At 45.2% G+C, this 12,752-nt stretch overlaps 1 protein-coding gene across 3 annotated transcripts in view; it reads left to right on the top strand.

The window, feature by feature from the left end:
* The first annotated feature begins 1,019 nt into the window (after nt 1-1,019).
* The window catches only part of cnbd1 (cyclic nucleotide binding domain containing 1), a 117,253-nt gene continuing 105,520 nt past the window's right edge, over nt 1,020-12,752 (top strand). Inside the window, exons 1-5 of one of the 3 annotated variants that reach the window (XM_033020173.1) lie at nt 1,020-1,125; nt 3,079-3,151; nt 4,419-4,526; nt 7,458-7,460; nt 12,448-12,582. In XM_033020173.1, coding sequence (XP_032876064.1) covers nt 1,071-1,125; nt 3,079-3,151; nt 4,419-4,526; nt 7,458-7,460; nt 12,448-12,582 — 374 coding nt within the window. In that variant the 5' untranslated portion in view covers nt 1,020-1,070. The remainder of the gene's footprint in view (nt 1,126-3,078; nt 3,152-4,418; nt 4,527-7,457; nt 7,461-12,447; nt 12,583-12,752) is intronic. The other 2 variants (XM_033020174.1, XM_033020175.1) reach the window with 2 other exon arrangements.

The following is a 12,752-nucleotide window of genomic DNA, read 5'->3' as shown; positions in this document are numbered from 1 at the left end:
ACATTATCTACGTGTATTGTCTTAACAGGCCTGTTATATTGTTGCAAGTAAGCGTTTCATTATCCTGTTGTTCGTAGAAACAGCAATTAAAAACTCTTTGGTGCACTAAAAACTCTTTCCGACACTATTAAAGACTAGATAGGCACCAAATGTTCAAGTAGCAGGTCAGTCAGCCACTGTGGAGAAAATGAGTAGGTGACGTTTCAGGTCAATACCCTTCTTTAGACAGTCAGGGGAGAGGGAATCGAGAGATATTGGTGTGAAAACGACAGATCAAAGCAGGATGACAATGAACCTAGTAGGAGAACTAGAGGGGGATAGCAAGAGTTAGGTTGACAAAAATGCTGGAGAAACTCAGGGGTGAGGCGGCATCTATGGAGCGAAGAAAATAGGCAACTTTTCGGGTCGAGACCCTTCTCCAGCATTTTTGTCTACCTTCGATTTTCCAGCATCTGCAGTTGAGTTCCCTCTTTAACATTAGTGTAGGAATCAACTGCTGGTGTTGGTTTACATCGAAGATGAACACAATATGCTGGAGTATCTCAGCGGGAGAGGCAGAATCTCTGGTGAGAAGGACCCTTCTTCAGACACGGAAAGTCACCCATTCATTCTCTCCAGAAATGCTGCCTGTCCCGCTGAATTTCTCCAGCATTTTGCGCCTATTATTGACATTAAATTGGTTCACCCAAGCATTAGGGTGGGAGATTGCAACCTTCACGTGGTCGACCCTGTTTCGACTCATGCAATCAACCCGACGTGCACAAACAAAATATCAAATTGAACAAGTTGCCCTACAACTTTAGGCTGTGTGCACGCCATTCGCAAGAAGATGAACGAACCCAAGCATTTCCAGAGGAGGTGACAATTGAGGCAGAAAGTCATCTCCTTCGCCCACTCACCGTGGAAGGGTCTCGACCCGGAACGTCACCTATCCGTGTTCTCCAGAGATGCTGCCTGACCCGCTGAGTTCATTGCAACATGTTGTGTCTGTTGTCGGTGAGTCCCGCCCGGGCCTGGCCCTCGTTGCTCAGCCCCGGCCCCGTTGCCATGGAGACGGGCGGCGGAGGGAAATGGCGGCCCTGGTGCCCGCGGCCGTCTGCAGGATCCGCTCGGCGCCGACCGCCGGTAAGGGCAGGCCCAGGGGACATGTCCCTGCGGCTAGGGAGGGTCGAGGGGTAGTTGTGCCGGTGACAGTGACAGCCAGCCCGCCAGAAGCTCCTTGCTCCAATTCTACCCCCCCGAGGAGGCAGGTGTGGGCGGGGAAAGGGACAGCGGGGGTCAGCATTGGGGGAGACGGGGGCAGAGGTTGTGTCAATACAAGTCCGCTCTATCATCTTTAGTGTCAACAGAGGGGGCAATGGTGGGGGAGAGAGTCCAGGGGTTGGCGGCAGAAGGGCAGGTGTGTGGGAGAAGGGGCAGGTGTGAGCAGAGGTGATGGAAGAGGGGGCAGGTGTGGGGGAGAGGGGGCAGGTGTTGGGGAGAGGGGGCAGGTGTGAGGGAGAGGGGGCAGGTGTGGGGGCGAAGGGGCAGGTGTGAGCAGAGGTGAGGGAGAGGGGGCAGGTGTGAGGGAGAAGGGGCAGGTGTGAGCAGAGGTGATGGAAGAGGGGGCAGGTATTGGGGAGGGGGCAGGTGTGGGGGCGAAGGTGGCAGGTGTGGGGGAGAGGGGGCAGGTGTGGGGGCGAAGGGGACAGGGCTGTTAACAGAAGGGGCAGGTGTGAGGGAGAGGGGCAGATGTGAGGGAGAGGAGGTGGGGAAGAGGGCAGAGGTTGTCAACAGAAGGGCAGGTCTGGGGAGGGGGCAGGGGTTGGGGAGAGAAGGCAGGGGTGGGGGAGAGAAAGCAGGGGTGGGGGAGAGAAGGCAGGGGTGGGGGAGAGAAGGCAGGGGTGGGGACGAGGAGCAGGGGTGGTCAGCTGAGGGGAAAAGGGTGGAGAGAGGGGACAGCAATGGGGGAGAGGAAGCAGTGGGAAGACGGTCAGTGGTGAAGAGGGGTCCACAGTGGGGAGCGTGGTGGGGGAAGGAGCAGAGATGGCGGGAGAAGGGACAGGGTGGTTAAGAGACGGATGGCTGTGTGGAGAGTTTCAGCAGTCGAGAGAAGCAGTGGTGGAGAGAGCGGGCAGCAGTAAAGATTGAGGGAGGAACTGGGGCAAGGGTCAAGAGAGGAGCAGTGGTGGAAGGAGGGAGGGCAGTGATCGAGGGAGGTGGCAATGACAGAGGGAGGAGGAGCAGAGGTTAAAAAGGTAGGGCATCAATTCTGACAGCCCACAGATCAGCGTGGAATGATGTTCAGAATGGCCTGCTTGTGAGATATTGCAAAAGTCAGATCACTTTCGGTCACTCGCATCAAACAAGTGAACATATTTTAAAAATATGTGAATTTGTGAAATATTTTCCAGGAGTCATACATGTCATGCTCATTCGACCATCAAGCCAAAAGGAAAGTCTAAACGTTGTTGGAATGATTCTGAATGTTGACCTGGCTAACTTTGCTGATTAAGTTTGTATTATTTCCTCTTTAAATTGATAGAAAATAAAGTTTCTACGGGGGAATGCTAGCCTGGCTTCAAACATTATGCGAATGATCAAGAAATAGAAACAAAGAACTGCAGATGCAGGTTTACAAAAAATACACAAAGTGCTGGAGTAACTCTGCGGATTAGGCAACATCTCTGTAGAAAAAGATTAGGTGATGTTTTGGGACCTTTCTTCAAACTGAATTATCAAGTTCCTTAATTTCTGCAAAGTTAAATTGTCACTGCTTGTAGTTATCAGTTTTGATGGTGGGATGGCTGTTTGTAAATTCTACAGCACACACAGTGTTGGGATCATAGGCCTTAAACCATTGCTATTTTCTGAGTTCAAAATTATATGTGCTACATTATTAACTCCCAGAAGATTTGATGGAGCTAAAAATATAGCTTCAGCGACTCTCATGAAAATGATCTCATTGCTTCTGCAGCTCTGCTTGAAATATATTTAGAAAAATTGTACAAAAGTAGGACTTTCATTGTAAGGATACAAAGCTTACCATGGCCATAAATATGGATGATTTCAAACTAAAAACTGCTCTGTTTCTTCCAGGAACAAACTATTTTTTAGGAATTGACTATGAGAATGTGCAGAAATTATGCAACATCAGTGGTCTACAGAGCAGGTACCATTCAACATAGTAGAATTGAATTGATTATATTTTGTGAACTGTTTAAAAATCTCAATGGGAATGTATAAACCCTCTATTTCTTGGCATTTGTGCAAAGCTCATATTAGTTTGTCTGCCATCAAGAGATATTGTAAGTCAGCTGCACTTGTTTTCTAACTCTCTTTAAAAACCTCACTCTGTCCAAGTGTTGCACCAGCTGTTATAATATTTTCTTGTGTGATTTTGTGTTAAATTGCGTTTGATAACTTGTATGAATCCATTGTTTTAAAGAGGCACCATTAAGTCAATATCCATTGTGCAAAGTACAAGGAGAAAGGGGTGGATTTAGGAAACAGCTGCAGGTAGCTACAGATATTGACAGATTAAAAAGGCAGAAGCATATGGAGCCAGGCGAGGGCAGGGTGAAGGTAGAGCAGAAGCTGGTAGGAGATAGTGGATTTGCGAGAGACTGCTGATGCTAGAATCTGACAACGAAGGTAATAAGTGGATCCAGATAAGGGAGGGATGGTGGGCAGAGGATACCAGTAGATAAGGGGATGAGAGCTCTTCATGGGTGACTGTCAGGTGGAATCTGGTGGGGAGAGGGGAACTTGGGTGGCTCAGAGGAGTTGTGGGTATGAACATTGACTTTTAACAATTTCAGGTAACCACACCCCGTCATCTCACTAAAGGGTGTTAAGCCTGAAGCATGGCTGCTTTTTAGGACAACTTATTTCAATCTATTAAAATTTCATGTTACATGATATCATGTAAAATAGATGCAAGTAAATCTCATCCTAATTATCATGTTCATGTGGTCATAAGGAATAGGAGTAGAATTAGGCCATTCGGCCCATCGTCTACTCCGCCATTCAATCATGGCCGATCTATCTCTCCCTCGTAACCCGATTCTTCTGCCTGTTCCCCATAACCTCTGACACCTGCACATCAAGAAAGTTCAACTAAATACTGAGATAATTAAACTAATTTTCTTTGTTCCCTGCCACAAACTCTCTCGCAATTTATTCACAACAGTGCATTGCTTGAGTCTAATACAAATTCAAAGATCATTATATATATATTTAAATTGAATTGATACTAATTGTCAATATGTTGTGTTTCACTGCATGATAGTTTCTGCATGCCTTCCTTTAATTTCCTTACTGGAACTTTATCTGGATTATGTATTTGTCTACTGATTTGAAAAATGGAAGGCTTGTTTGATTTATTTCAGATAGAGTTAACGAAAGCTTCAAATAACCGTGTTTTATTGACTTTTTAGAGATAATCCACAAAGTACACCAGACGCTCACTGCGAATTCCTACAACAATATCGAAAAATATTCATTCAACCAAAACCTGTGTTACCCAAGATCCCTGTGTTTGCAAGGTGAGAAATTTAAATGGGTTTTGCAGTCATCCAGGAAGGCAATTTTATCATTTCAAAAAGGGAGGAGCTGCAGTTTCTTCCAAACCCCGAATATTGCTTGGAGCCTCCTGGTTTATTTCTCCAATGGATTAGGACTGCTAAAATGCAAAAATAGCTCAAGGCACAATTTGCATTTGCAATTTCACTTATGAGCGAAGTGTATCAAATATGACTCAATAATGTCGGATATTTGTAGTGTGTCTTATGAATGTTGTCAAAAGTAATTTTCAGGCTCAAGAATATTGAAGACCGAAAAAGGTGAATTTATTATGGGGAACAAGGAAATGGCAGATGAGTTGAACAGGTACTTTGGATCTGTCTTCACAAAGGAGGACACAAACAATCTTCCTGATGTAGTGGCCAGAGGATCTGGGGTGATGGAGGAACTGAAGGAAATCCACGTTAGGCAGGAAATGGTGTTGGGTAGACTGATGGGACTGAAGGCTGATAAATCCCCAGGGCCTGATGGTCTGCATCCCAGGGTACTTAAGGATGTGGCTCTAGAAATCGTGGATGCATTGATGATAATTTTCCAATGTTCTATAGAATCAGGATCAGGATCAGATTGAGAGGGGATCTTATAGAAACTTACAAAATTCTTAAGGGGTTGGACAGGCTAGATGCAGGAAGATTGCTCCCGATGTTGGGGAAGTCCAGGACAAGGGGTCACAGCTTAAGGATAAGGGGGAAATCCTTTAAAACCGAGATGAGAAGAACTTTTTTCACACAGAGAGTGGTGAATCTCTGGAACTCCCTGCCACAGAGGGTAGTCGAGGCCAGTTCATTGGCTATATTTAAGAGGGAGTTAGATGTGGCCCTTGTGGCTAAGGGGATCAGAGGGTATGGAGAGAAGGCAGGTACGGGATACTGAGTTGGATGATCAGCCATGATCATATTGAATGGCGGTGCAGGCTCGAAGGGCCGAATGGCCTACTCCTGCACCTAATTTCTATGTTTCTATGTTTCTATGTGCCTGTGGATTGGAGGGTAGCTAATATTATCCCACTTTTTAAGAAAGGCGGGAGAGAGAAAACAGGGAATTATAGACCAGTTAGCCTGACATCGGTTGTGGGGAAGATGCTGGAGTCAATTATAGAAGATGAGATAGCCGCACATTTGGATAGCAGTAACAGGATCGATCCGAATCAGTGTGGATTTACAAAGGGGAAATCATGCTTGACTAATCTTCTGGAATTTTTTGAAGATGTAACTAGGAAAATGGACAAGGGAGAGCCAGTGGATGTAGTGTACCTGGACTTTCAGAAAGCATTTGATAAAGTCCCACATAGGAGATTAGTGGGCAAAATTAGGGCACATGGTATTGGGGGTGGAGTGCTGACATGGATAGAAAATTGGTTGGTAGACAGGAAACAGAAAGTGGGGATTAACGGGTCCCTTTCAGAATGGCAGGCAGTGACTAGTGGGGTACCGCAAGGCTCGGTGCTGGGATCGCAGCTATTGACAATATTCATCAATGATTTGGATGAAGGGATTCAAAGTAACATTAGCAAATTTGCAGATGACACAGAGCTGGGTGGCAGTGTGAACTGTGAGGAAGAATCTATGAGAATGTAGGGTGACTTGGACAGGTTGGGGGAGTGGGCAGATGCATGGCAGATGACATTTAATGTGGAGAAATGTGAGGTTATCCACTTTGGTAGCAAATACAGGAAGGCAGATTACTATCTAAATGGCGTCAAGTTGGGAAAACGGGAAGTACAGCAGGATCTGGGGGTCCTTGTTCATCAGTCTATGAAAGTAAGCATGCAGGTACAGCAGGCAGTGAAGAAAGCGAATGGCATGTTGGCCTTTATAACAAGCGGAGTCGAGTATAGGAGCAAAGAGGTCCTTCTGCAGTTGTACGGAGCCCTAATGAGACCAGACCTGGAGTAATGTGTGCAGTTTTGGTCCCCTAATTTGAAGAAGGACATTCTTGCTATTGAGGGAGTGCAGCGTAGGTTTACAAGGTTAATTCCCGGCATGGCGGGACTGTCACATGCTGAGAGAATGGAGCAGCTGGGCTTGTACACTCTGGAGTTTAGAAGGATGAGAGGGCATCTTATTGAAACATAAGGGTTGCTAAGGGTTAAGGGTTTGGACACGCTAGAGGCAGGAAACATGTTCCCGATGTTGGGGGAGTCCAGAACCAGGGGCCACAGTTTAAGAATAAGGGGTAAGCCATTTAGAACGGAGACGAGGAAACACTTTTTCTCACAGAGAGTTGTGAGTCTGTGGAATTCTCTGCCTGAGAGGGCGGTGGAGGCAGGTTCTCTGGATGCTTTCAAGAGAGAGCTGGATAGGGCCCTTAAAGATAGCGCAGTCGGGGGATATTTAGAAAAGGCAGGAACGGGGTACTGATTGGGGATGATCAGCCATGATCACATTGAATGGCGGTGCTCGCTCGAAGGACCAAATGGCCTACTCCTGCAACTATTGCCTATTGTCTATTGTATAACAACTACAGATTTATCATTTTGTTAATTGCCTAGGTTTTTGTCATGCACAAGTAAGGTGATACAAATACAAAGGTTACTTGCAGTATGAAGAAAGCTAAAAATATTATTCGAATAAATGTGCTTTACAAATTTGACTGAGATATTTCTATGTACTCTGGTCTTTCATAAGAAATGATTTTTGGGTCTCAGTTTGCACAAGTGATGAGATCATCACAGTGTGTGACTCCCTTTTAAGGCTTTACTCTCAAATTGTTATTTTTATAGCAACTTGCCACCCTTGAGATTTTCTCATAGTTTAACAGTCCATCTCACTGCTTTGCAGCACTTTTTTGTGATTTCAAGGTACTGTCCATATATGGTTGTAGTAACGAGGAGTTGCAGTTGCTGATGTATACAAAAATCACAACGTGCTGGAGTAATTCAGTGACTCAGGCAGCATGTCTGGAGAACATAGTAAGGTGATGTTTTGGGTTGGGAACCTTCTTCTGACTGATAGTGAGGGAGGAGAAAGCTGGGACAGGACAAAGCCTGGCAGGTAATAGGTTGATACAGGTATGGGGTGTTTTGATAGGCAGATAGTTGGACAAAGACCAGAGATGAAAAGACAAGGTGTGAGACAAAAAAGATTGAGGGCTTGCAAATTGTTGAAGTATTCTATTTAAGGTGCAAGGTTGATGGGGTGGTCAAGAAGGCTTTCGGTACATAGGCCTTCATCAGTCGGGGTATTGAGTATAGACATTGGGATGTTGTGTTACAGTTGTACAAGATGTTGGTGAGACTGCATTTGGAGTATTGTGTTCAGTTGTGGTCACCTTGCTATGGGAAGGATGTCGTTAAACTGGAAAGAATGCAGGGAAGATTTACGTGGATGTTGCCAAAACTTGAAGGCCTGAGCTATAGGGAGAGGTTGGACGGGCTAGGACTACACCTCAGGAGGTGCAACTCCAGAGCCAACAATATCATGAGAGACCCCTTCCACCCCTGCAACGAACTGTTCCAACTGCTACGGTCAGGCAAACGCCTCCGTTGCCATGCGGTGAGAACGGAGAGGTTGAGAAGGAGTTTCTTCCCAGAGGCCATTCGGACTGTAAACGCCTATCTCACCAGGGACTAACTCTACTGAACGTTTTTCCTTCCATTATTTATTATGTAAAAGAATATGTGTGTGTTATGATTATAGTTTGTTTGGTTGTTTGGTTGTTTGTCTTTTTGCACAAAAGTCCGCGAGCATTGCCACTTTCAGTTCACTGCACATCTCGTATGTGTATGTGACAAATAAACTTGACTTGACTTGACTTGGAGGGCAGTCGGCTGAGGGGTGATCTGAGGTGTATAAAATCATGAGGGGAGTAGATAGGGTAAATGCACAGTGTCTTTTAACCAGAGTTGGAGAATCAAGAACCAGAGGAAATGGGTTTAAAGGTGAGAGGGGAAAGATGTAACTGGAACCTGAGGGACAACTTTTTGACAGAAAGGGTGTTTGCTATATGGAACTAGCTGCCAGAGGAGGTTATGGAGGCAAGGGCTATAATAACATTGCAAGACATTTGGACAGTTAAATGGATGGGAAAGGTTTAGAGAGATATGGGCCAAATGCAGACAGGTGGAACTTGGGTAGATGGGGCATTGCGGTCGGAATGGGCAAGTTGGGTCAAAGGGCCTGTTTCTGTGCTGCATGGCTCTATGATTCTAATTTGTGTTTTCTCTATTGGTATCTGGTTCTGTGTCACATTTTCAACACTTGTATTTCTGGGTAGTAAATTTGATGATTTGCACTTCCTGTGCTTTAATTATAGTCACTGTTAGAAACATAGAAAATAGGTGCAGAATGAGGCCATTTGGCCCTTCGAGGCAGCACCGCCATTCATGTGATCATGGCTGATCATCCACCCGTGCCTGCCTTTTCCCAATATCCCTTGATTCTGCTAGCCCCTAGAGTTCTATTTAACTCTCTTTTAAATGCATCAAAGTGAATTGGCCTCCACTGCCTTCTGTGGCAAAGAATTCCACAAATTCACAACTCTCTGGGTGACATTTTTTTTCTCATCTCAGTTTTAAATGGCCTCCCCTTTATTCTTAGACTGGTTCTGGACCCCCCAAACATTGGGAATTTTTTTCCTGCATTTAGCTTGTCCAGTCCTTTTATAATTGTATATGTTTCTATAAGATACCCTCTCATCCTTCTAAATTCCATTGATTACAAGCCCAATCTTTCCTCATATGACAGTACCGCCATCCCGTCCTCAAATTAGCAGATCAAAACTGCACACAATACTCCAGATGTGATCTTACCCTGTACAACTGCCGAAGGACCTCTTTACTCCTATACTCAAATCCTCTCGTTATGAAGGCCATTCTTTACTGCTTGCATGTTTACATTCAATGACTGGTGTACAAGGACACCCAGGTCTTGTGCACTTCCCTTTTTCCTAATCTGACACCATTGAGATAATAATCTGCCTCCTTGTTCTTGCTGCCAAAGTGGATAACCTCACATTTATTTACATTATACTGCATCTGCCATGCATCTGCCCACTCACTCAACCTGTCCAAGTCACCCTGCAACCTCCTAGCATCCTCTTTGCAGTTCACACTGCCAGCCAGCTTTGTGTCATCTGCAAATTTGCTAGTTTTACTTTTAATCCCATCATCTAAATCATTAATATATATTGTGAATAGTTCCGGACCCAGCACCGAGCCTTGCGGCACTCCACTCACCACTGCCTGCCATTCTGACAGCGACCCGTTTGTTCCTACTCTTTGTTTCCCGTCTGCCAATCAATTCTCTATCCATGTCAATACCTTGCCCCAATACCATGTGCTCAAATTTTGCCCACTAATCTCCTGTGTGGGACCTTATCAAAGGCTTTCTGAAAGTCAGATCCACTCCATCCACTGGCTCTCCTTCATCCATTTTACTTGTCACATCCTCAAAAAATTTCTGAAGATTAGTCAAGCAGGATTTCCCCTTCATATTCCCTTTAATATAGCAAAGATGAGCGGGAAGCCAGAGCATTGGGAGACTTTTAAAGAGCAGCAAAAGATAAATAAAAAGGCAATATGGGGAGAAAAGATGAGGTACGAAGGTAAGCTAGCCAAGGATATAAAGGGGGATGGTAAAAACTTCTTTAGGTATGTGAAGAGGAAAAAAATAGTTAAGACCAAAGTTGGACCCTTGAAGACTGAAACAGGTGAATTTATTATGGGGAACAAGGAAACGGCAAACGAGTTGAACAAGTGCTTTGGATCCGTCTTCGCTAAGAAAGACACAAACAGTATCCCTGATGTACTAGTGGCTAGAGAATCTAGGTCAGTGGTTGGCAAACTTGTTCTGCATAGGGGCTGGGACACATGTCTGTGAGCGGATGGCAGGCCACATCTATTACGCGCACACATGGATCCCGCCCGCATCCCGACCCGGATGGCAGGCATCAAATCACGTGTTCACAGATGGTAGACAAAAATGTTGGAGAAACTTTGCGGGTGAGGCAGCCTCATGCAATCCTTGCATGTTTCTCCCTCTGAGTTTCTCCAGCATTTTTGCCAGCGCCTGCAGTTCTTTCTTAAACATGTTTACAGAAGTTGCGCGGCAGTACTGGCGGCTTTGCGCATGATGCGGTACAGCCAGAGCTTGGCCGCTGCTCGGGGAGCCTGGCCGCTGCTCAGGGCGCTCGGCAGGCCAGATGATTATGGGGGGAAAAATCCGACTGCGGGCCGGATGATTTCTGTTTACGGGCCGCATTTGACCCGGGGGCCGTAGGTTGCCGACCCCTGATCTAGGGTGATGGAGGAACTGAAGGAAATTCACATTAGGCAGGAAATGGTGTTGGGTAGACTGATGGGACTGAAGGCTAAATCCCCAGGGTACTTAAGGAAGTGGCTCTAGAAATCGTGGACGCATTGGTGATCATTTTCCAATGTTCTCTTTATTCAGGATCCGTTTCTGCAGATTGGAGGATAGCTAATGTTATCCCACTTTTTAAGAAAGGCGGGAGAGAGAAAACAGTGAATTATAGACCAGTTAGCCTGACATCGGTGGTCGGGAAGATGCTGGAGGCAATTATAAAAGATGAAATAGTGGCACATTTGGATAGCAGTAACAGGATCTGTCCGAATCAGCATGGATTTACGAAGGAGAAATCATGCTCGACTAATCTTCTGGAATTTTTTGAGGATGCAACAAGTAAAATGGACAAGGGAGAGCCAATGGATGTAGTGTACCTTAACTTTCAGAAAGCATTTGATAAAGTCCCACATAGGAGATTAGTGGGGAAAAAAATAGGGCACATGGTATTGGGGGTAGGGTACTGACATTGCTAGGAAATTGGTTGGCAGACTGGAAACAGAGTAGGGATTAACGGGTCCTTTTCAGAATGGTAGGCAGTGACTAATGGGATACCACAAGGCTCGGTGCTGGGACCGCAGCCATTTACAATATACTTCAATGATTTAGATGAAGGGACTCAAAGTAACATTAGTAAATTTGCAGATGACACAAAGCTGGGTAACAGTGTGAACTGTGAGGAGGATGCTATGAGGATGCAGGGTGACTTGGACAGGTTGGGTAAGAGGGCAGGCAGATGCATGGTAGATGCAGTTTAATGTGGATAAATGTGAGGTTATCCACTTTGGTGGCAAAAACAGGAAGGTAGATTATTGTCTGAATTGTGTCAGGTTGGGAAAAGGGGAAGTACATAGAGATCTGTGGCTCCTTGTTCATCACTCACTGAAAGTAAGCATGCAGGTACAGCAGGCATTAAAAAAAAAGCTAATGCCGTTGACCTTCATAACAAGAGGAGTTGAGTGTATGAGCAGGTCCTTCTGCAGTTGTACAGGGCCCCAGTGAGACCACACCAGGAGTATTGTGTGCAATTGTGGTCTCCAAATTTGAGGAAAGACATTCTTGCTATTGAGGGAGTGCAGCGTAGGTTCACTGGTAATTCCCGGGATGGCGGGACTGTCATATGTTGATAGAATGGAGCGGTTGGGCTTGTATACGCTGGAATTTAGAAGGTTGAGAAGGGATCTTATTGAAACGTATAAGATTATTAAGGGATTGGACATGCTAGAGGCAGGAAATATGTCCCCTATGTTGGGGGAGTCCAGAACCCGGGGCCACAGTTTAACAATAAGGGGTAGACCATTTAGAACGAGATGAGGAAAAACTTTTTCACCCAGAGAGTTGTGAATCTGTGGAATTCTCTGCCTCAGAAAGCAGTGGAGGCCAATTCTATGGATGCTTTCAGGAGAGAGTTAGATAGAGCTCTTAAAGATAGCGGTGTCAAGGGATAGGGGGAGAAGGCAGGAACGGGGTACTGATTGTGGATGATCAGCCATGATCACAATGAATGGCGGTGCTGGCTTGAATGGCCTACTCCTGCACCTATTGTCTATTGTCTATAAATGTATGTTTTTGCTTTAAACAGTGTATTGATCAAGAGGCCAAAGAAAAAGGGATCAGATAAAGATGTTGAGAGTCATCTGGAGAAACGGTACATGGATGATGTACCTCGTCATCTCAAAGAAGATGTTAAAACCTTAAGTGGAATACTTAGTAAACAGTAAGTATCATTATTTTGAAAACAAGTAGATTAACAGTTCTGATTTTAAGGTAACCAGTAATTAAAGGCAGATAAATTAAATTGTTGTTATGACCATGTAAAACATGCAAAGACTGGTGTGGAGGTCGATACCTGTGATAGACCAGGCAAGTTGAGGATCCAATTACATA

Source organism: Amblyraja radiata, chromosome 4, assembly GCF_010909765.2.
Source record: "Amblyraja radiata isolate CabotCenter1 chromosome 4, sAmbRad1.1.pri, whole genome shotgun sequence".
NCBI classification, from domain to species: domain Eukaryota; kingdom Metazoa; phylum Chordata; class Chondrichthyes; order Rajiformes; family Rajidae; genus Amblyraja; species Amblyraja radiata.
The sequence above is the reverse complement of the archived record's forward strand: the minus strand, read 5'-3'. Positions and strand labels throughout refer to the sequence as shown.